Here is a 22,222-nt window from a genome sequence, read left to right on the forward strand (position 1 = left end):
ACATCTGTAATCATTATGTAGATGGAGCAAACACAACTATCCAGACCTACAATGAGCCCAATTGTAAACACTTGTATACCTGCAGTGGTGTGAAGGAATCCAATCGGGCATTACACATCGGACCAGGACCCATGGTCTTAGCCTAGGATGTAGCGCTCAATGAGAATACTTTTTCTTTATTTTCTACGAATTCGAATTGAGCCGATACCCAACCCGTCTCACACCCCCTTTTCCAAGTCCCCCGAGTCACAATGGACCATGAACCAGGCCGGTGGGTGGTAATACAATATTTATTTATTTTATTTTCAAAGGAAATCACACAATTTTTATATTGGGCAGCAATCACCAATGGGGTGATAAGTACACCGAATACCACTGAAATACACTTGGGTAACCTTCTACAAGAGCATATCCAAAGCACCCATGAATAGGACCACTTTTTCTATTCATGTAGATAGCACTCGAGTTAAGGTTTCCCCCTGCAATATCCCCTCAAACCCAAATTAATCGAATTCTGAGTGGATAGAAAGAGGCAGCAGGGAGTCAGGGATATGAGAATTTTGAAACCCTTTTCAATGGCATACAATGACACTTGGAATTTGACAAATAATGAATTGTATGTGTGGTTAAATAATGATGTAGATATGTTTTATCACAGTATCAGGGATGTTATGTCACTAGCAACTATAAGGTAAGGTATAACAAAAGGCATACAGTTCAACAGCAACTTCAAATCGAGAACATAGTGCAGTCAAAATCACACGTGGAAAAGTTGTAATTTACACTTTTAGCAGTTTTAAATGTCAAACACGTTCTTTTTTTAAACGGGAGAAATATACAGAATCGGAATGCGGTTTTTAGGCTGGGTGATAGATGCACATCCCAGGAACAATATAGAAGTGAAAGAGTGAATATAGCTGAATACTTGGATGAGATTTTCAAGGTTAAAGAAATTCGGTTTTGGTAAAAATAAAGCAGTTAAAAGAGAAAATCGGTTTGGAAAGAAAAAGGGCAGGTATTACTTAAACTAGATTATCAAGAAGATAGCGCTGCCCATGAAACAGGTTAAGCGGGCGCATTAACCCCCTTCACGCCGCGTGTCTCTTAATGTGGAAATTAATTAAATTATTCAAAATATAACTAAGGATCTATGCAAGATAGAGATGAGTATAAGACTGGCGCTACGCTGAGAGATCAAGGACGGGATGGACAGTGAATTTGACAGTTTTAAACAAGTCATCAGGCTATGGATAGAATTACTTAGAGAGTAGGACAAAGACAAAGTATCAAGATGGGATAGGCTATGTTGTGCTATGGGATGGGGAAATACAATCCACACTTGAGTTTGGGATTTGGGACAGTCAACGGGGTTCTGGACTCAAAGGGCTCTGGTCACAGCAAGGCAGTAGACTCTCCTAACAGCAAACAGCTGAGCAAGTCTGGTCACTAGATGGCAAGAGTACAGCAGGCATTCAGGTAGTGGGCAAAAAGCCGGTCTGGTCACAGGATACTCCCAAAAGGTTAGCACAGCTTTACCCCTTTGTTATTGGGATTTTTAGTGGGGTTTCTGGATCAATGGCCTTGCTGGGATAGGGTCAGCTATGCTTTGGCCGGGCAGTAGAGTCGGGAATCTTGCAAAGGTGGATCTGGAATGTCTGGATACGCATGCGCTGGAAATTCAGAAGAGAGTGTGTCCTGTCCCTGTGAGCTCCCACCCCTTATATAAATCGGGTGACATCACCAGCTTTATTGTTGGGCAGAAATAACCTAGACCTACCCCCAAGAACCAGATAGGTCAACCTAAATTGGTCGCCTCCTCCAGGAGGGGACTCCGTTTATGGGTTTGTATTTTATGAGGATCAAAGCCATCGATCAGTCCTTTTTGCCAAAAATCAATCTTAACATAAATCACACATTTGTACAGTTGTGGCAATTTTGCAAATTATGTAAGCAGATTATATATTTCACACAGAGCATGGCAGTCCAATTCTCACATTTGTAGGACTTTGTTTCGTCCATCTAACAATTTTTCGTCATTTTCAATTAAATTATTTTACCTAAAGTTCTATAACTTTATACATGTGTATATATTATCATAAGGCATGTGAGTATTGAATTTTAAAGTGGGATCATATACACTTTCCTCAGAATATCCAATTCTCTGCCATTTCTGTCCCCAATATGCCCGTGAAGGCTACCACGTCTTAAATTAAAGCCACCAAAATTGCATCTACATTGTGAAACCTTCACATTACTGCGCTGTCCAATTTCAGAGATAAAAAGTCTTGAAATGTATTAATAAAATAGCCTTTGGAGCCAGATTTGTCTACCAAATAAGGGTATAGCTTCCAAGGCTGTTCTGGGGTTGGCTTTGAAGCTCCCCAGTAGAAGTTGAGGGGAGGTGATTTTCCAAAAGTCACACCTAGGCATCCCAGAATCTATTGGGCCAACCTGGAGCATAGACAGAAGTCTGACGAGCATGTGATATTCTGCCTCCTGGTCCATACAGAGTTTCAAAGGGCACAATTAACACGTAGGTGTCCCAGAAATCCCCTGTGGCTTCTTTTGGGGGTAGGCAACTGCTGTTGTCAACACCCACAAGTACCTTGAGCTATGGCAAATAACTTGTTTGTGCTGATTTCCCAGTACAGCCAATACATTTATTTCTTTATATAATTTTATTTTGTTCTGAATCAAAAGCAAGCCTGTTGAAATAAAACATTACATATATGTTTCCCAGCAAAACCCCCTTTACATTGCTAGGCAAGGACAGGGTCTCATTCAACATTACACTTTTAAATCAGGTATGTTTCTTATTTGCAAAAGCACATTTTAACATGTGGTGAAGTCTGCTGGGATGTTCCTTCCAAAAGGTTTTCTCTTCCATCTGAATTCCCAACATTATTTTGCAGCTCTAGTCAGTTTATCTTATACAGCAATCTGTTCAGACACAGGTCCACTGAAATTGACATACGCCCATAGAGCTAGTGTTTCTTTTGAAGCATTGATTTTTGACATTTTGTAGCCCAAAAGTCAAGTGTTTTCCGTGCGGCTGAGAGTACATTTTCTGTTGATTTCTCCGATCTGGTCTGACACAGCCTGTCATTCAGGGATAATGCTCTCTTCTGCTGGAGCACAATCTGAATATGGATGGGCAGGGCAGTGTCTCACTGATAAAAGCAGTGAAAAGAGCATCAGGGCAGCATCCTTTTTAATGTGAAATATTCCCTTTTCAATGGGAACTTTTTAGCAAGCAGCAGAGCAGCACAGGTTTTCAATTCGCTTCTTTTGTGCGCACAAGAACACACACTGGCAGCCTTTCTCTGTGTGCTCCCTGTTCCAACATGCCCTATAGGTGCTTGGCAAGACAGTATTTTGTAGCTGCAAAATGCCATTTTGATGCGAGGCAATCGTGCTCCAAGGAGCCAGCAGAGCCATTTTGCTGTTAACTGCTGAAGTGCAACTTGGTTGTGGATGGGGAGAGTAGGGCAAAGTGGGTTTCATCAGTAGGGCAAAGTGGGGTTCTTCAGGTGGAGTCCTTCATCCATCAGGGAGCGGTACGCCACGATCCTCCCGTTGTCTCTCGTTGGAGTGTGGAGCGACACCCACAGCTTTTCCCGATGTCTTTCTTTGTGGTGTGGAGCGACACTCCCAGATTTTTCTTTGCTCTTTCCTTTCCAGGTCCCCGGGGAGGTCCTCCTTGGTCTATGAAGAGGCAGAACCAGTACGAATCTAGTGAATAAATAAGAACTGGTTACTACATTTTCCCATTGACTGCCTTCCCGGAAGGTTGACAGCAGTGGGACACACATGCATTGCGATCATTACAGTACTTATATGATAAAAACAAATAATCACTCACAAGACACAGGTAACTATTGATTTTACTAGAACATTTGGGGATCCCTTTTGTACTGACAATGAAGAAAAATACTCCCTGTTAAATAATTATACCTATAAACCTACCTGTTCCTTCCTGGTTCTTCTTTTTCTTGTTCTTATTCTCCATATGTCTCCTCTCTTTGACTTTCTCTTGGCTCCTCAATCCGCCGCAAAGTATGTTTGGGGTGACAACTCTTTAACTGATTTATATGGACCCAATTCTCTGCTGCCAACTCTCCTTTGGGGATGCAGATTCTATAGGCGACAGGTGACATTTTATCTACAATTATAAAAGGACAGCACCAGCTAGGGAGAAATTTCTGCACCTTGGTTTGGTTCCTTTGGAAATTGTACAAGTAGACCCTGTCTCCTACTTGGTATTCCTTTTTGGTTGTTTTTAAGTCATATTGAGTCTTCATCCCCTATGCAGATTTCTCCAGATTCCGCTGAGTGCACGCAAAAGCATGTTGAAGGTGTTTTCTTAGATTCTCAACATACTCATGAGTTGTGGAGGCGTTAACCAGTGTCTGCTCGTCTGTTCTGTAGAGCAGATGCTGAGGTAGCACTATCCTTCATCCAGTCATTAGCTCAAATGGAGACATCCTGGTCGCAGAAGAAGGTGTAGATCTGATGGTCATCAGGATAAGCAGTAATCGGATGTCCCAACTTGGCCCAGAATCTGCCACAAACCTTTTTAGAATGCTCACAATGGTTTTATTGTACCTCTCAAATCCCCCAACTAGAGGACGGCGGTATGCAAAGTGAAGTTTCCTTTTTACCCCAAGTATCTCCCACATCTTTGTCATCACTTTGCTGGTGAAGTGACTACCTCGGTATGACTCAATCCTTTGGGGAAGGCCAAAACGCAAGAAGACGCTGTTGATCATCAGAGCAGCTGCTGTTTCTGCCTTGCAATTTGGGGCCGGAAGACATTCCACCCATCTGGTAAACAAGCATGTTACAGTTAACATGTACTTGTTCCCCCTAGAGGAGCGAATCTGGAGCCCGATGACCAATGAAAATCTGACCAAGGCAGTCTCATCCCCCTCTTCTGGAGGGGAGCTCGGTGTGTGAGTGAAGTTGGTTGAAATTGTGCACACACAAGACACCCCTTCAAATATTGATCAAGGTCCTGCCCCATGTGTGGCCAGTATGCAACCTCCCGCAAGATTTCTAGAGTAGTGTGAAATCCCTGATGACCGGCTGTGGCTGCATGATGGCCGTGACTAAGCATCAGTCTTCGGAATGAGGTAGGTACCACCCACTGGTCATAGCCAGAGATGGATCTCCTTACCAACAAATCGTCTTGGATTCAGAAAATTTTTGGACACTTCAACACCCTGAGGTCCTTTTTCCCAATGTAATCAGTATCCGTCAAAGGAAAGTTCTCAGGGTCCTCAATGTGTTGATAACATTTTCCAATAATCGTATCCCCTTTTAGTGCTGTGATTAAATCAGCATCTGGGGTCTCCTTACTCCACTGGGCAGTTGAAAGTTCATTGTGAGCATTTGTCTGGGACCTAGTGACAGCAGTGACCTGGATTTCCCCCAATAGGGACTCGATCTCAAGAAGATCTACGTGGATGGCTCCGGTTTTGGCCAGTTGATCAGCTAGGTAGTTTCCAGTTTTGTCTGGTCCGTCTATTCTGGAATGACCCTTGATCTTCTTCCAATCGATGTTCATCCCTTTAGAGGTGACCAGATCATCAATATTCTGGATTAGCTTGCCATGTTTGAGTGGTTTGTTATTAGCACACAGCATGCCTCTAGGTTTCCAATTAACCAGGTGGTCCACGAACCAGTTCCGGATATAATCTGAGTCAGTGATTATGACCAGTTCGTGGAGTTGGTGATGGACGGCTGTGAGGATGGCCTGATGAACTGCCATCAACTCTGCCACCTGATTACTACAGGGACTGATTTTGTACCCAGCTGAGGGCTCCGGGGCATCATTCACCCAAGTATTCCCAACGCCGACCACCAGTTCCTTTTCCCTGTTGTTGTCAACATGGTAGGAGCACCCGTCCACATAAACTGTGGGCATTTCTGTAACGCACACCTGATTCCCGTAGAGGCGCCGGTCTTGACTGGGCGTATACCGTATCTTCAAAGGTGATGTGTAACACACGGCTGGCTCTTTGGGCTGGACCTCTGTGCACTGTATGTCTGACTCGAAGGGTAAGATGTCTGCAGATAGAAAATATGGGATTAATGAACTGTGTTATTGAATGTCTCTCTCTTCTTCCCTTTCTCTTCTCCTGTAGAACCCCAAAGGTTAACACTCTCACCTTAGGTAAGTGAACGCCGTGCTCTCCATCTGCCTCGGGGCAGGGTGCTGTAACCAGTTTCTTCACTGGATAAGGGGAGCAGGCCTCTTGACTTCAGAGGACTGCTGTCCGTCGTTTACTGCACGAACGGTAAGTTTCGAGTAATTCTAATGTCTTTAAAAGTCTTTAGTAATGATGTCTCTTGTTTTGCAGGGTTCCGGCGATGGCGGATGACGGGCTGAAGTGAGTTGAAGATGGAGCCTGTGTGATGAATAGAAGCGCCTGGAAGCACGTAAGTAAGCGCTTGTTGCCTGCTTCACGATGCGCTCTAACTGTCTTTTTATTTTGCAGGTACAAGTTCGGAGCGGCTGCAGGGTGCCGGAATACCCACTGGGTTAGATGTGGAAAGGAGTTATGGCACGTGAGTATTAAAGTTCCCCAATGTCTTTAAACGCACCTTGTTTTGTCTTTCAGATGCGGGATGCAGCGCCGAAGGCCTCCGGAGCGTGCGAAGAGTTGGTAAGCTTTTGTCTTTCAGATGCCGGAATGCAGTGCGAAGACCTCCGGAGCGCACGAAGAGTAGGTAAGCCTTTGTCTTTCAGATGCCGGAATGCAGCGCGAGGCGTTGGTGACAGCCGATGGACCGGGTAAGTGAAGCGCTGTCACTGAAGACCGTAATGCTAACCTGTTCTTTCTTGTCTTTATAGGTGTTGCTGAAGGCTGGATTCAGGATGGTAAGCCTTTTTCCTTAGGCCCAGGATCAGATGCAGAAGACACGATGAGCGTTCTGCTGCAGAGGATGCAGAATAACGCAAAGCAAGATTCATCCATCGGGTGTGGTTTAAATAGCCTCCTGTAGTGCTTAGGTGTCTCCTTCCACAGCCACGCCTAGGTAAGAAAAGAGTTCCTGCTTTCCAGAAGAGTTCCAGTGTTCTGAACCTAGGGAGTGGCTCCTGCCCCACCCAACAGGAAAAGTAGTTCCAAACAGAAGAGGATCAGAGGCTCAACTGGCAGGCAAGTAAGCAGCATGGTCTGCTGCAGGTAAGTCCACCCAAGCATTATGAGCCCGGCGCTTCCAGCGCTGGGACTGGGCATATTTATGAGCCTGGTGCCACTGGCACCAGGACTGGGTCCAAAAGGTCCCAATTGGGACTGGTTGGCACTCGGTACCTGGGTTATGGATCTGCTTCCAAGGGAGTTGGGAAAACCCTGACCTTTTGGAAGCAGAGATCATGACAGTACCCCCCCTCAAGGCCCCTCCCAAACCGGGCTTCTCCGGAAGTTTTGGCTTGTCAGGAAATGTTCGGTGAAATCTTTTGATTAGGCGAGGAGCGTGGACATATTCAGCAGGTTCCCAGGATCTCTCTTGGGGGCCGTAGCCTTTCCAGTCAATTAGGTAAAATAGTTTAGATTTGGAGATCTTGGAGTCCAGAATGCTTTTGACTTCAAACTCGAGTTCTCCATCAACTAGGGTGGGTTTTGGAGATTTAGTTAGTCGGGTTTGAGGTTGCACGGGTTTTAATAGAGAGACGTGGAAGACCGGATGTATCTTCATGTGCGGGGGCAAGTCCAACTTGACCGCTACTGGGTTTACTATGGTAGTGATGGAATAGGGACCAAGGTATCTTGGGTTGAATGTGCGTGGCCCTTTTAGAGGTAGATATTTGGTGGATAACCAGACTTGATCCCCTACTTGATATTGAGGGGCTTCCTTCCGATGTTGATCTGCTCCTTTCTTGTATTGTTCTTTAGCCCTTTGAAGGTGAGAAACAGCTTCCATAAAGGCTTGGGTGATTGTAGAATGCAGGTAGTCTACTGCTGGTGTTTCAAGATCTTGGAGGGGATCCACTTCCGAGGTTCGAGGGTGACTGCCGTATAAAAGAAAAAACGGGGTTTTCCCAGTTCCCGAATGGACAGAGTTATTGTAGGCATATTCGGCTATCCAAAGGATGTCTTTCCAAGTTTTTTCAGTTTGTTGCAGCATGCAGCGTAAATACTGTTCCAGAGTTTGATTGGTCCTCTCGGTTTGTCCGTCGGTCTGAGGGTGGTGACTGGTCGATAGTCTCACATCAATTTGAGCCGACCGACAGCAACTTCGCCAAAAATGAGAAATAAATTGACTACCTCGATCCGAAATTAGAACCGAAGGAAAACCGTGCAGTCGGACGATGTTCTCGAGAAATTCTCGGGCCAGAGTTGCTGCTGTTGGCAAGCCTTTGAGCGGAATGAAATGCGCCATCTTGGAGAATAAGTCCACGATTACTAGAATCGTATTGTATCCGGAGCATGGAGGTAGATCGGTGATGAAGTCCATAGAAAGCGTATGCCAAGGGCGAGGTGGGATGTCAATAGGGCGTAAGAGGCCTGCTGGTCTTTCCTTTTGACTCTTGTTTTGGGCGCATACTCCACAGGACATTATAAAGTCTCCGATATCTTTTTTCCAAGACGGCCACCAGAAGTAGCGCTTGATCTTTTCTGAGGTCTTGGCCATACCGGGATGTCCTTCCATTAAAGAAAATGATAACAAGAGATTACTTTTTTCTGTAAATCTGTGCTGGGCAGGTATAATCGTTCTTGGAAATACAATAAGTTGTCCTTTACTGCAAAGTCCTTTCCCTGCAGATGCCAATTCTGTATGTCTGCTGGAGTTACAAGTTGCCTGGCTTTATCCTTAACTTCCTCTATGGATTGTGTGGCGATTACACCCAGAATTCTTTGTTCGGGAATGATTGGTACAGGTTTAAGGTTGATCAAGTGTTCTTCCACTCCCATCCGAGAAAGGGCATCAGCTTTACCGTTTTTTGTACCAGGTCGATAGGTAATTATGAAGTCAAACTCGGCAAAGAATAATGCCCAACGGAGTTGTCTAGAGGATTGGGCTTTTGCGGTTTTCAAATATTGCAGGTTTCGGTGATCCGTAATCACAGTAACAGTGAGTCGGGCCCCCAGCAGATAATGCCGCCAAGCCTTAAAGGCAGACTTGATAGCCAGAAGTTCCTTGTCAGTAATCGTGTAATTGATTTCAGGAGGCGAGAATTTGCGGGACCAAAATGCCACGGGATGCAACTGATTGGTTACCGGGTCCTTTTGTGATAGAACTGCCCCCATGGCAAGGCTTGAAGCATCAGTTTCCACGATGTAGGGGAGTTCGGGGCGAGGGTGTTTTAAGATTGGTGCAGAGATGAATTTAGTCTTCAAATCCTGGAAAGCTTGTTCCGCCTCGGTAGACCATTCAAAACGTTTGTTTTTCTTTAACAAGGCAGTGATGGGCTGGACTATTCGAGAAAATTCGGGGATAAACCTGCGGTAAAAGTTAGCGAAGCCTAACATGCTTTGCACACCTTTTACGGAGGATGGTGATGGCCATTTGAGAACTGCATCGACCTTCTTTGAATCCATACGCACTCCGCTAGGTGATAATATGAATCCCAAGAATTCAACTTCAGTCACGTTGAAAACACATTTTTCCAACTTGGCGAAAAGTTTGTGTTGACGCAATCTTTCGAGGACCATTTTCACGTGTTTCCGATGTTCAGATTCCGATGAAGAATAAACGAGGATGTCGTCAATGTAAACAACAACACACACATCTATGAGCTCTCTGAGGACATCGTTCATAAAATATTGAAAGGCGGCCGGGGCATTGCAAAGTCCGAAGGGCATGACCTGATATTCAAATAGCCCATATTTGGTGCGGAAGGCCGTCTTCCATTCATCGCCCTCATTTACTCGTACCAAGTGGTAGGCTCCCCTAAGATCCAGCTTTGTATATATGCATGCTTTTCTGACTTGGTCCAGGAGTTCAGGGATCAAAGGTAACGGATATCTATTCTTGACGGTGATCTGGTTCAGGGAGCGATAGTCTATACAAGTTCTAAGGTCTCCTTCCTTTTTTGGAACGAAGAACAAAGCTGAAGAAGCAGGGGACTTGGAAGGACGAATAAACCCATTTGCCAGGTATTGATCCAGGTATTGTCGAAGGTGAAGGTTCTCAGGCTCGGTGAGGGCATAAATTCTACTACAAGGAGGAGTAGATCCAGGTATCAGGTCTATCTGGCAGTCATAAGACCTATGAGGAGGTAGAGAGTTAGCCTGATCCTTCCGGAAAACATCTTGGTATTCTAGGTATTCGGGAGGTAACTGGGGAGTCTCTGAAGAAATTGCTGCCAGTGCAACACCAGGCGGAGGGTGACAAGTAGAGACACATTCTGGAAACTGGACCGTTCTTGCTCGCCAATCGATCAGAGGATTGTGTTTCTCTAACCAAGTTATTCCTAGAATAATCTGAAACCGAGGAGCCTTGATCACATCGAACACGATCTTCTCATGGTGTCCATCTTGACTTACTAGCGTCACTTCTTGAGTGGTATGCGTTACTGGTCCGGAGGCTATCTCCGTTCCATCCACCGTAGTAATGACGTCCTTTACAGCCTTGGGACAAAGAGTTAGATTCATCCTCAAAACCATTTCATGATCCACATAATTGCCGATGGCACCGCTGTCGACGTAAGCTTCAATTGCATGTAATCGATCCGGATTATCAGGGCTAATGAGGACCATAGGTATCACGAAATGCGAGGTCACGGAACTGGTTTTCACGCTCGGCAAGAGGACCTCTATTCTTGTCGGGCGAGGTCGTTTCCCTGCTCAGAGTTTGTAACTTTGGTAACTGCAGCTCCTACTGCCTTCTTGGCAGGTTTCACCGGACAGTCTCGAAGAAAGTGCCCTGAGTTTCCGCAATAGAGGCATAATTGCAACTGTTTTCTCCTTTCCCGCTCCTTTTGTGTTAGAGGACCTTTCAGGCCCCCTATTTGCATGGGTTCCCCGGAGTCTACTCCTTTGGAAGGAGTCGGCGGTTTGGAAAATACTCGAGCATCAAACTTGGAACGATCGGCCTTCCTGTTCTGCAGTCTGTGATCTATTTGAACGACTAAGTCTATATAGTCCGAACAATCTTGTGGGGGATTCACTACTTGGGCTAACACATCTTTGAGCTCTCCACGTAGACCTCTATAAAACAGCGTAATCCTTTTGTCCTCAGGCCATTGAGTTTCCACTATCAGTCTGTTGAAAGACGCAATATAAGCCAAAAGGTCTTGATTACCTTGTCGCAACGAAAGAAGCTCATTGTCCAAGGCCTGCCCCTGTGAATGTCTTGCGAACAGTTTTTCCATACTGAGCTGAAAAGCTTGAAAATCATGGAGGACCGGATCATCTTGATTGACTAGAGGGATCGACCAGTCTGCCGCATTGCCACTAAGGTACGAAAGCACGAAAGCTACTTTAGCTTGATCAGTTGGAAAGGCTGCTGGCCGGCATAAGAAATGCAACCGGCACTGATTGATAAATACTGCAAACCTCTTTGGGTCACCAGAAAATCGTTCGGGCGGAGCCAGAGGTACATTCCCAGGTAGGTTGATCTGCACTGGATTCATAGAGGATGTAGAAGGAAGATTTCCCCCAGATGCGGGTAACGGGGTCTGTCCGGCTTGTGACTGTAGCAATTGTCTAGCGAGATCATCTGTTCGCTCCTTGGAAATAATCAGTTCCCTTCTTAGAGCGTTCGTTTCCTGACGGGCTGCATGCACTTCTGCCCTTAGTTCCCCAAGTAACTGGGCTAGCTGGTCGGTATCCGAGGTTTCCATAGCGCCTGGACGGGAGTTTTGCGGTAGGCTTTGCGTTCTGTAACGCTCACCTGATTCCCGTAGAGGCGCCGGTCTTGACTGGGCGTATACCGTATCTTCAAAGGTGATGTGTAACACACGGCTGGCTCTTTGGGCTGGACCTCTGTGCACTGTATGTCTGACTCGAAGGGTAAGATGTCTGCAGATAGAAAATATGGGATTAATGAACTGGGTTATTGAATGTCTCTCTCTTCTTCCCTTTCTCTTCTCCTGTAGAACCCCAAAGGTTAACGCTCTCACCTTAGGTAAGTGAACGCCGTGCTCTCCATCTGCCTCGGGGTAGGGTGCTGTAACCAGTTTCTTCACTGGATAAGGGGAGCAGGCCTCTTGACTTCAGAGGACTGCTGTCCGTTGTTTACTGCACGAACGGTAAGTTTCGAGTCATTCAAATGTCTTTTTAAAGTCTTTAGTAATGATGTCTCTTGTTTTGCAGGGTTCCGGCGATGGCGGATGACGGGCTGAAGTGAGTTGAAGATGGAGCCCGTGTGATGAATAGAAGCGCCTGGAAGCACGTAAGTAAGCGCTTGTTGCCTGCTTCACGATGCGCTCTAACTGTCTTTTTATTTTGCAGGTACAAGTTCGGAGCGGCTGCAGGGTGCCGGAATACCCACTGGGTTAGATGTGGAAAGGAGTTATGGCACGTGAGTATTAAAGTTCCCCAATGTCTTTAAACGCACCTTGTTTTGTCTTTCAGATGCGGGATGCAGCGCCGAAGGCCTCCGGAGCGTGCGAAGAGTTGGTAAGCTTTTGTCTTTCAGATGCCGGAATGCAGTGCGAAGACCTCCGGAGCGCACGAAGAGTAGGTAAGCCTTTGTCTTTCAGATGCCGGAATGCAGCGCGAGGCGTTGGTGACAGCCGATGGACCAGGTAAATGAAGCGCTGTCACTGAAGACCGTAATGCTAACCTGTTCTTTCTTGTCTTTATAGGTGTTGCTGAAGACTGGATTCAGGATGGTAAGCCTTTTTCCTTAGGCCCAGGATCAGATGCAGAAGACACGGTGAGCGTTCTGCTGCAGAGGATGCAGAATAACGCAAAGCAAGATTCATCCATCGGGTGTGGTTTAAATAGCCTCCTGTAGTGCTTAGGTGTCTCCTTCCACAGCCACGCCTAGGTAAGAAAAGAGTTCCTGCTTTCCAGAAGAGTTCCAGTGTTCTGAACCTAGGGAGTGGCTCCTGCCCCACCCAACAGGAAAAGTAGTTCCAAACAGAAGAGGATCAGAGGCTCAACTGGCAGGCAAGTAAGCAGCATGGTCTGCTGCAGGTAAGTCCACCCAAGCATTATGAGCCCGGCGCTTCCAGCGCTGGGACTGGGCATATTTATGAGCCTGGTGCCACTGGCGCCAGGACTGGGTCCAAAAGGTCCCAATTGGGACTGGTTGGCACTCGGAACCTGGGTTATGGATCTGCTTCCAAGGGAGTTGGGAAAACCCTGACCTTTTGGAAGCAGAGATCATGACAATTTCCTGGCACTTGTCTTCTTCATAGACTTTGTTCGGGGAATTCAGGTACGCCTCCATGTTGTCCTGGGTTTTGAGACTTTCGTCGAGACAGTTTTCTCTGGCACAATCATGCAATTCAGCCAGAACTTGCGTGAGGGGACTCTTCTTGTTTTGGCCATATCGGACCTCCACAGTAAAGCCTTGCATTGACAGAATCCAGGAAGTAATTCTGGAATTACTCACATTTGCGGCCCGTATGCTGTCACTTTGGAGGTATTGCAAAGGCTGGTGTGGAGTCTCCACCATGATATGTTCCCCCTGGATGAACGGGCAGTAATTTTTCAATGCCCACACTGTTGCCAGGAGTGCCTTCTCACAATTGTTGAATTTTTCCTCCACAGAGCATAAGGTCTTGCTTGCATAGGAGGTGACTTTATTGACCTTGTCATGCTTTTGATATAATACTGCTGTCAAGTATGTATTCGAGAACCCTGTCTCAAAGAAGAACTCCTTGTTTTTGTCAGGGTAAGCTAGACAAGGCACTTGTGAGAGACTTATTTTGAGTTGTTTTACTGCCTCGGCTTGTTCTGGACCCCACTCCCACTTGACCCCCCTTCAACAGATGGATCAGGGGTCTTGTGACCTCTGCGTAATCCTCAACGAACCTCCTACTGAAATTAGTCAGTCCAAGGAGGCTCCTTAGCTCACGCAGAGTTGTGGGGTCTTTTAGTTTTAGGAGTGCTTCCATTTTCTTCTGCTGGGGACAGAGACCCTCAGGAGTTATTTCATGTCCCAAAAAGTTGACACAGGTCCAGTACCACTGTGCCTTTTGGAAGGACAGTTTTACTCCGGCAACCCTCAACTGGGTCAGAACATAACGGATTTCCGCTATGTGTTCCTCCACAGCTGAGCTTTTTATCAGGACATCATCCACATAGGCCAGGTTACCACTTTCACCCAAGTCGGGCATGGCCTTGTGTAGGAAGATGTTGAATTAATTGCCGGAGTTGATGTACCCAAAGGGAGTCCGGGTTCACGTGTACTGCTGCCCCTGAAGGTAAAGGCCAGCTTGTATTGGTCTTCCCCTGCTGACAGGCATGGTCCAGTACCCATGTGTCAGGTCAATGGCAGTGTATACCTTTGACCCCTGGATCTAGGCCAGCCTCTGGTCAATGTAGGGGAGAGGCCATCGGGACATGTGGAACCGTGTATTTAGCTCCCTAAGGTCTGCGCAGAGTCTCCATTGGCCATTTGGTTTTAAAATCGCCAGCACCAGATTATTAAAGGTGCTGTGGACTGGACAAAATATCCCATGGACTCAAGGTTTATGATGATTTCCGTCAGGGACTCCATGGATGCGAGAGGCAAGCGATATTGCTTCACAAACACAGGAGTCATCCAGGGTCCGTGGGAATTGTTGTAGTATGGATCTCAGTGTGACCACAGTCGTTCGAGTCCACCGCAAAGATATCTTGGAAATCTAAGAACACCTGCTTCAACTTTTGCTTTTGCTCCGGAGTCTCACAGGCTTAGCTAGGTTGACCCGCTCTTCAACCATTTGCCTGAAGCCTAGAAAGACTTCAAGTTTTGCTATCTTAGCGGCCTCCTCCAATTGGGTGGAGAGGTCTCTGGTTAGAGTATTGACCTGGACAGCGGATTTCAGGTAGGAGAGGCAGTCATTGCGGACCTGGAATATCACCTCCGCCTGCCTGATGTCATAAGTCACCTCTTCCTACCTGTAAGGGCAGGAAGAATACACCAGGAAATTCCCCCCTTGCCGGGTGAAGATCCTGTCTGGTGGTATGTCATTGTCACTGTCATTGTCAAAGCAGTCATGGGGGATTGGTCCTATCAGTTAGTTTCATAGATCCATGGAAAAATGTCAGTCATCAACCGCCATTCCAATAATGGTGCCTGCGCCCAGAGTGATACTCCTGAGGTTGCTGTTATCCATCAATATTGGAATGGTGCTGTGTTCTACATTGACTAATGGTGTTGGGTTTAACCCCAACCCCTGCTGTTGGAGATGGGCATTGAGGTGTACATATGCATCAGGATTTTGCAGTTTCTGTGTTCTTTTAATTTTTGATTCAAGTAGGAATAATCGTGTCCGTCCTGGGGTAGTGACCTCCTCTCCAATTTGAACTTCAACTGCATACGGCAGCAATTGGACTGACCGAAATGCTTTTTTCAGAATCATCAAAACCCATGGGATGGCCCCCTAGTCGGGACGAGGCTTTGTAATTTGTCAGGTCCAAATTAATTGCAAACCGATTGAGAATGTCATTGCCTAAATAGAATGCAGCAGGGACATATTGCACGACCCAACAGTTATGTTCTATGCCTTTGTTTCCTATAGTAATTTTGAGCATACACCTGCTAGGCAGTAGATGTTTAGAATTGGGAGTTTCCAGGCCCATTTCCCACTTATCGATCAATTTACATGTGGGAATGGCTGGATCTTTTGGGAGCGTTCTGAACATGGCTTCCCTGATGAAGCTCTTTCTGTTGTTCACGCACGCTCGGGCGAGAACAGGCTCCTTCCCCTCATTTAACTGAATAGGGAGGAACAACTGTTCTCTAATTTTCTGAATGTCAGCTAAACTTTGAGCTGGTTTCTCATCACTTTTGACTATAAAATTGGGAGTTTCAGATTGTAAATTAGTATACAATTTCAAAGTATTCCCTTCCAGTGTGGAATGCCACTTAAAACAAGAAGGAATGCTGATTTTCGGGATTGGGGAGGAGTTCCTATCACCAGTTTGTTGTCCTACAGCAATTACTATAATGCCAGGTATTTGATTATTCTTGAAATGAAACGCAATATAATCAGATTTCTGTTCAACTATGTTGCATGTGCCATTTAAACTAACATGGTTGACACTCTGTTTTCATTTTATTGGCCTGTTAGTCTGAGTACAGAGTACCTTGTTCACACAGTCTATTAGGGGAGACAACCTGCGGAGGATGTCATTCCCTAGTAGACAGGGTGTTCCCTCTGGAGTCACGACTATGACCGGGTGTTTCACCTTGTGTCACCCAATTTTTTTCTCCAGATCCGCAGTCACCTCGACAGGAATTTCATTCCCGTCGAAGTTCTGGAGTTGTCCAGGAAGAGGGGTGAGAGGGATCTGGTGTCTCTCCCCTCTTCCTGAATTTAGCTGCTCAAAAGCCCTTTTTGACAGAAGAGTGGCTTGCGATCCAGTGTCCACCAGTGCTGAAATTGCACAATGCCCTTGCACTTGGATGGGGCATAAAATCTCCCCTCCTGCTCCTCAAGCGGACAAAGGTAATGGGCATTTTGGGCAAGCTGAGTGGTCAATTTCTTGATTTTGGACTCCGACACAGTGGCGTTTTGGACAATTTTCTGTGCCAGAGTCTGGGAATCAGTAATAAAAATTTGACATCCTGAAATAGATGGGATTTCGGAATCCCCTTTTTCCCCTATTTCTGTGCTGCCCCCTTTTACCTGGAGGCAGTCACTAGGACCAGTTTGTGGGGAGGATCCCTCCTGTACTATTTTTTTCTCAGAATGGCAATTCTGGGGTTCAGGGATGGGTGACCCTGAATCAGTCCGCACACCCACCCAGACTTCACTCAGATCTCTTGGGACCCATTTTTCTTTGGGAGGAATTCCCCCGTCCCTGAAGGAGAAGATTGTTTTCCCAGAATCCTCTATGGATTCTTCCCCTTCAAATTGAAGGACACTAACTTACTCCACAAAATGGGCCTTTTTCAGGTCTTTATTCCTCCTACCCAACCTCTGTTCCCTGGGTTGCAGATTTTCAGGGGCAAGAGATTTTAGTTCCGGTTCCGGGGTGTCCAGCGGCTTTTCACGGGTGAGGAAGGAGGCTTCCTCTAGGGCTTTACACCCCCCTTTCCCCTGTGCCTCCTCCTCAGGAACCGGTGAATTATCGTGGTTCTCTCCCCGTCATTGTTCTGGGGTGCCAGACCACGGGTTTGCTGGGTTCTGAGCCGCTATGTTCATCTGAGGGTTCTGCTGAGCCCTCAACATGTGACCCAGGTCCTGTGTGAGGTTCTGGACCTGGCGCTCCAGTTGGGACACCCGTTCCGGCTGGTATGAGGGGTTTTGTTCGTAGCTAGGGGGTTCACAGGAAGGATAACTATCCCTTCTTCCAGAGTACCCTAGATACTGAGGATTTTGGTAACCCTCCACCCTTGGCCTCCCCTCTCCCGGATTGGGTTGTCCTAAAACCGGGGAAATAAAGGATGGTTGTCCTGCAGGTCGGGGTTATGTGGATACCTGGGAAAGAAACTTAGGCCAGGATTAGGGGGATTAATGCCCTCCTGAGGGAAGTTAGGAGGGAGGTTTCCTGGGGGAGTACTTACTTGGTGGGACTTGGGTTGTGGAAGTCCATACATACCCCAAGATAGGTTGGTTGCCCTTGTATCTGGGACTTACATAATCAGGGGAGTTAGGGGTCTGATTGGTGGGATTACCACCCTGACTGCCCCCTGTTGCTGATTGGGCAGAAGGCCTTCTTGGCCTCCGATTTTGCTGGTTTTGGGTGGGTACATTTTTAGGCCCCCCATTTATGGGTCCAAAATGGGGACAATCTTCACCTCTGCCACCTTAGCAGAAGCAGGGGTGTTGGCTGGTTTGGGGTTTTTATCTGTTTTTTATTTTCTGCAGGTTTTTGGACCTCATAAATGCGGGTAGCCTGCTCTATTACCCAGTCCAGGGATCTTTTATCATGAAAATCCCTCACCAGCTGGGTCATGATATATTTTGGGAGCGCATGAAAGTAGGTAGTTATAAACTCTTTGCTAGCCATGCGCACCCTCCTAGTGGTTTGTGCAAAAGCACGTTTTAGCTCCTGCACAAATTCTCGTGGGGCCTGATCTTCTCCGCATTGCAGATTATAGGCCGCTTTGTGAGCCTCTTGGGAGTTTCTGTGGGCGGAAAAGTGTTTCAAGATGACAGCCCTGTAGGTGGACCATCTTGAATGTTTTTGGTCTTCCAGTCCAGCAAAGAAGCTGGAGTACTCTGGAGAGAACGTCCATTTAGCATACTCTATGCAGTTCTGGCTGTCTTTAAGGTGAAAAGTGTCCATCATTTGTTCATAGAGTTCCAAATGCTCCCAAATAGAATACTTTGCGTTTTTGTATTACAGGGTTATGAAATTCCTAATGGCCTTGATCTGCCTAATGGGGTGTTTCGCCATAATTCTCTTTAGTTTATTTACCTTCTTTGGCTGCGTCACCTGAGTCCACTCGTCCTCAGACTTAGAGGCGCTACTGCTTGAGGACCCCACATGATCTTCTAGGCGCTCCCTGATTCTGTGAGCTTGGAAGGGGCTTGCAGAATGGTGGGCCTAGTTTCTTCTCCCCTTTTGGCACACAGGAGAGTAGTCTTCTAACTCTTCCCTGCTTCCAGGGTTGGCGGAGGATCCCCCTCACAGCCCTGACTGAGTGGAGGTCTTCAGAATGTTCATTTCATTCTGTTTTTCTACAAATTGAACCAACTGGTCCCTTTGGAGGTAGTATTTCTGCAGATCTAATTCCCTTACTTTCTCCTCATAGGAGACTTCCTTGTCAGAGACATCAGCCTTAATATGTTTGTATCTATACTGGACGCCCGTCCATCCATTTCTGGGGGCGCTGACCTGTCAGGACCATCAGCTAGGCCTATTTAATTCTGATGACCTCATGGTTTCTGGCTCACGTGAACCAGTAGACATGAAGTCAGCAGTTCACAAAGTATTAAATGGGGTTGAGTCCCTTAGTACAGAGGTCATCATACTATGATCAGGGGTTGCCCTGTTCCTCTCTACTTGTTCGGGGCCCTCCAGTTTGGATTAAATCTAGCACCCTCTTTCTCCAACCTTGCTAGTTTCTCCTTCCCAGCCCCTACCTCTTGATAATAGGCACAGATCTGAGCCTTTTGCTCAGCTATCACGGCTTTACTGGCCTCTATTACCCGTTCCTGAGCTGCCATCTGCTGGTGGAGCCCCTCTTTCTCCTCACCAAGGGCCTCATTGTCTATTTGCACTGCCTGTATGGTTTGGGAACAATGAGACAATTTCTGTTGCAGGAGTTAAACCTCCTTTTTCTGCACACTTAGAGCCTCTAGTGCCTGCTCTAATTCGAGTTCCATTTGTCTCCTATGTCCCATTAATTTATCACATTCTTCTTTTACTCCCTTCTCTCCAGGTTGGTTTTTAAAGTGCACATTTCCTGGTATAGGGCTTCTTTCTCCTGATACAGAGCACCCATCTGTTCATCCAGGTCATCCCTTTGTTGTGTTATGGCGCCTAATTTCTGGCACTCTTCATCAAATTCTGTTTGAGAGTGGAGTTCTCTCATAATTAATTTATTATTTTCCTCTTCCACTTTCTCAATCTGCTTTTGTAACACGGTTATTTGTTCTGAGCAAACTTTATAATATTTTAGTTGTTGGTTTAATTTCTGTTGACTCGCTTCCAAAGAGGCAGCCTTTTCCTGACACTCCATTCTTAAGGCATTTAATTGGGCCTCATTGTCTGAATTATTCTGTAGTTATAGAGCCAAGTCCTCTTTTAGCTGGCTGTTTGGTGTCATTTCCAGATTCTGCCTCAGAATCTTGGCTCCTTTGCAATTTTTGTTGCACTAATTTTAGTTCAGTCTGGATTTTAGTTACGAGTTCAGATTGATTTTGCGCAAAAGTTGTGTTTTCTTCATGCTTTTCCCACATCACTCCCATATGGAGATACATGTAGGCCGTGATTCTGACAATTTTAATCTGCTCCTCTTTAACTTTCGGGGTCATGTACAACTTGCTCAAAGCTTGATGTAATAGGCCACCGCCCTGCCACATGTCCATGTCCATGGCTGTGACCTGTTGCATCATTTCCTCTAGCCAGACTTTTTCATCTTGTTCTGGCCATTTCCCCCTGACAAATAATGTGTGCAGAGGTACTCCCTAGCCATATTGATCTCTACTGTGGCCATTTTGGAAAGTGTCCTTTCTTTATTAATTCATTTATGCAAGAGTAATCTGTATTCTGTTGCTTTTTGTCTATTTTTGGGGTTGATTTAGCTTTAATTTTATACACAGGCCTGATACTTAGGATTTTTGTTTTGGTGAGGCGCTTCTACAGCGTAACACAGTGTTCCAACCACACAAAGTATCACTACATTGAAGGTTAGCCTGCTGTGTTAAGCTGTCACAGGTCAATAAACAATCCCAATTCACAGCACGAGCCCCCAATTTGTCAAGGATTGCAATCGGGCGTCACACACCGGACCAGGACCCTTGGTCTCAGACTAGTATGTAGCGCTCAATGAGAATACTTTTTCTTTATTTTCTACTAATTCAAATTGAGCCGATACCCAACCCGTCTCACACACTCTTTTACAAATACCCCAGGTCACAATGGACCATGAACCAGGCCGGTGGGTGGTAATACAATATTTATTTATTTTTATTTTCAAAGGAAATCACACCATTTTTATATTGGGCAGCAATCACCAATGGGGTGATAAGTACAACGAAAACCACTGAAATACACGTGGGTAACCTTCTACAAGAACATATCCAAAGCACCCATGAATAGGAGCACTTTTTCTATTCAGGTAGATAGCACCTGGGTTAAGGTTTCCCCCAGCAATGTTCCCTCAAACCCAAATTAATCGAATTGTGAGTGGATAGAAAGAGGAGGAAATGGTACGAACACTATGCACTCCCTATTTATAGTAGATGTAAGGTGAGTTAGTATTGATTTGTGTATTTGTCAAAGTTTTAAGTGTGATTTGAGGTGCAGAGGAAAGAAAGACAGCCTTGACATCTAGGCTGTACCACATTTATGAACAAGGAAAGAGTTCCCAATTTGGGAACTTACGACCCCTGCACACTATCTAATGTCTGGTTTAGACAGACTAACAATTGTAATTGTTATTTTTTTAATTTATGTTAGACTGAAAAGTCTTCTTGCAAATGTTTTTTGAATAACACTTAACCATATATGGAATGATATTCTAAATTGTTAGTCTGTCTAAACCAGACATTAGATAGTGTGCAGGGGACGTAAGTTCCCAAATTGGGAACTCTTTTCTTGTTCATTGACAGAAAGAGGCAGCAGGGAGTCGGGGATATGAGGCAGCAAACAAAATCAAAATCTGACCTTCCCACACAAAATAAGAGGATTTTGAAACCCTTTTTAATCACATAAAATGACACTCGTAATTTGACAAATAATTAATTATATGTGTGGTAAAATAATGATGTACATCAGTTTCATCACAGTATCAGGGATGTTATATCACTAGCAACTTTAAGGTAAGGTATCACAAAAGGCATACAGTTCAAAAGCAACTTGAAATGGAGAACATAGTGCAGTCAAAATCACACGTGGAAAAGTTGCAATTTACACATTTTGCAGTTTTAAATGTCAAAAAGGGTTTTTTTTAAACGGGTGAAATATACAGAATCAGAATGCGTTTTTTAGGCTGGGTGATAGATGCACATCACAGGGACAATACAGAAGTGAAAGAGTGACTATAGCTGAATACTTGGATGAGATTTTCAAGGTGAAAGAAATTTGGGTTTGGTAAAATAAAGCAGTTAAAAGAAAGAAAAAGAACAAGTTTTACTTAAACTAGATTATCAAGAAGATAACGCTACCCATGAAACAGGGTAAGCAGCCGCATTAACCCCCTTCACGCCGCGTGTTTCTTTATGTGGAAATTAATTAAATTATTCAAAATATAAGTAAGGATGTATGCAAGACAGAGATGAGTAGAAGACTGGCGCTACGCTTAGAGATCAAGGACAGAATGCACAGTGAATTCGACAGTTTTAAACAAGTTATCAGGGTATGGATAGAATTACTTAGAGAGTAGGACAAAGATAAAGTATCAGGATGGGATAGGCTATGTGGTGCTATGGGATGGATAAATACTCACAATCCGCACTTGGGATTTGGGACAGTCAACCGGGTTCTGGACTCAA

General features: G+C 45.5%; 1 protein-coding gene across 3 annotated transcripts in view; it reads right to left on the reverse strand.

Moving 5' to 3' along the window:
* Window positions 1-342: 342 nt before the first annotated feature.
* Window positions 343-22,222, reverse strand: part of TEN1 (TEN1 subunit of CST complex) — a 528,532-nt gene continuing 506,652 nt past the window's right edge. For all 3 annotated transcript variants that reach the window (XM_069654720.1, XM_069654719.1, XM_069654721.1), the window contains exon 4: window positions 343-3,732. In XM_069654720.1, coding sequence (XP_069510821.1) covers window positions 3,548-3,732 — 185 coding nt within the window. In that variant the 3' untranslated portion in view covers window positions 343-3,547. The remainder of the gene's footprint in view (window positions 3,733-22,222) is intronic.

This window comes from Ambystoma mexicanum, chromosome 3q (genome assembly GCF_040938575.1).
Source record: "Ambystoma mexicanum isolate Mex_15411 chromosome 3q, UKY_AmexF1_1, whole genome shotgun sequence".
In the NCBI taxonomy this organism is placed as follows: Eukaryota; Metazoa; Chordata; class Amphibia; order Caudata; family Ambystomatidae; genus Ambystoma; species Ambystoma mexicanum.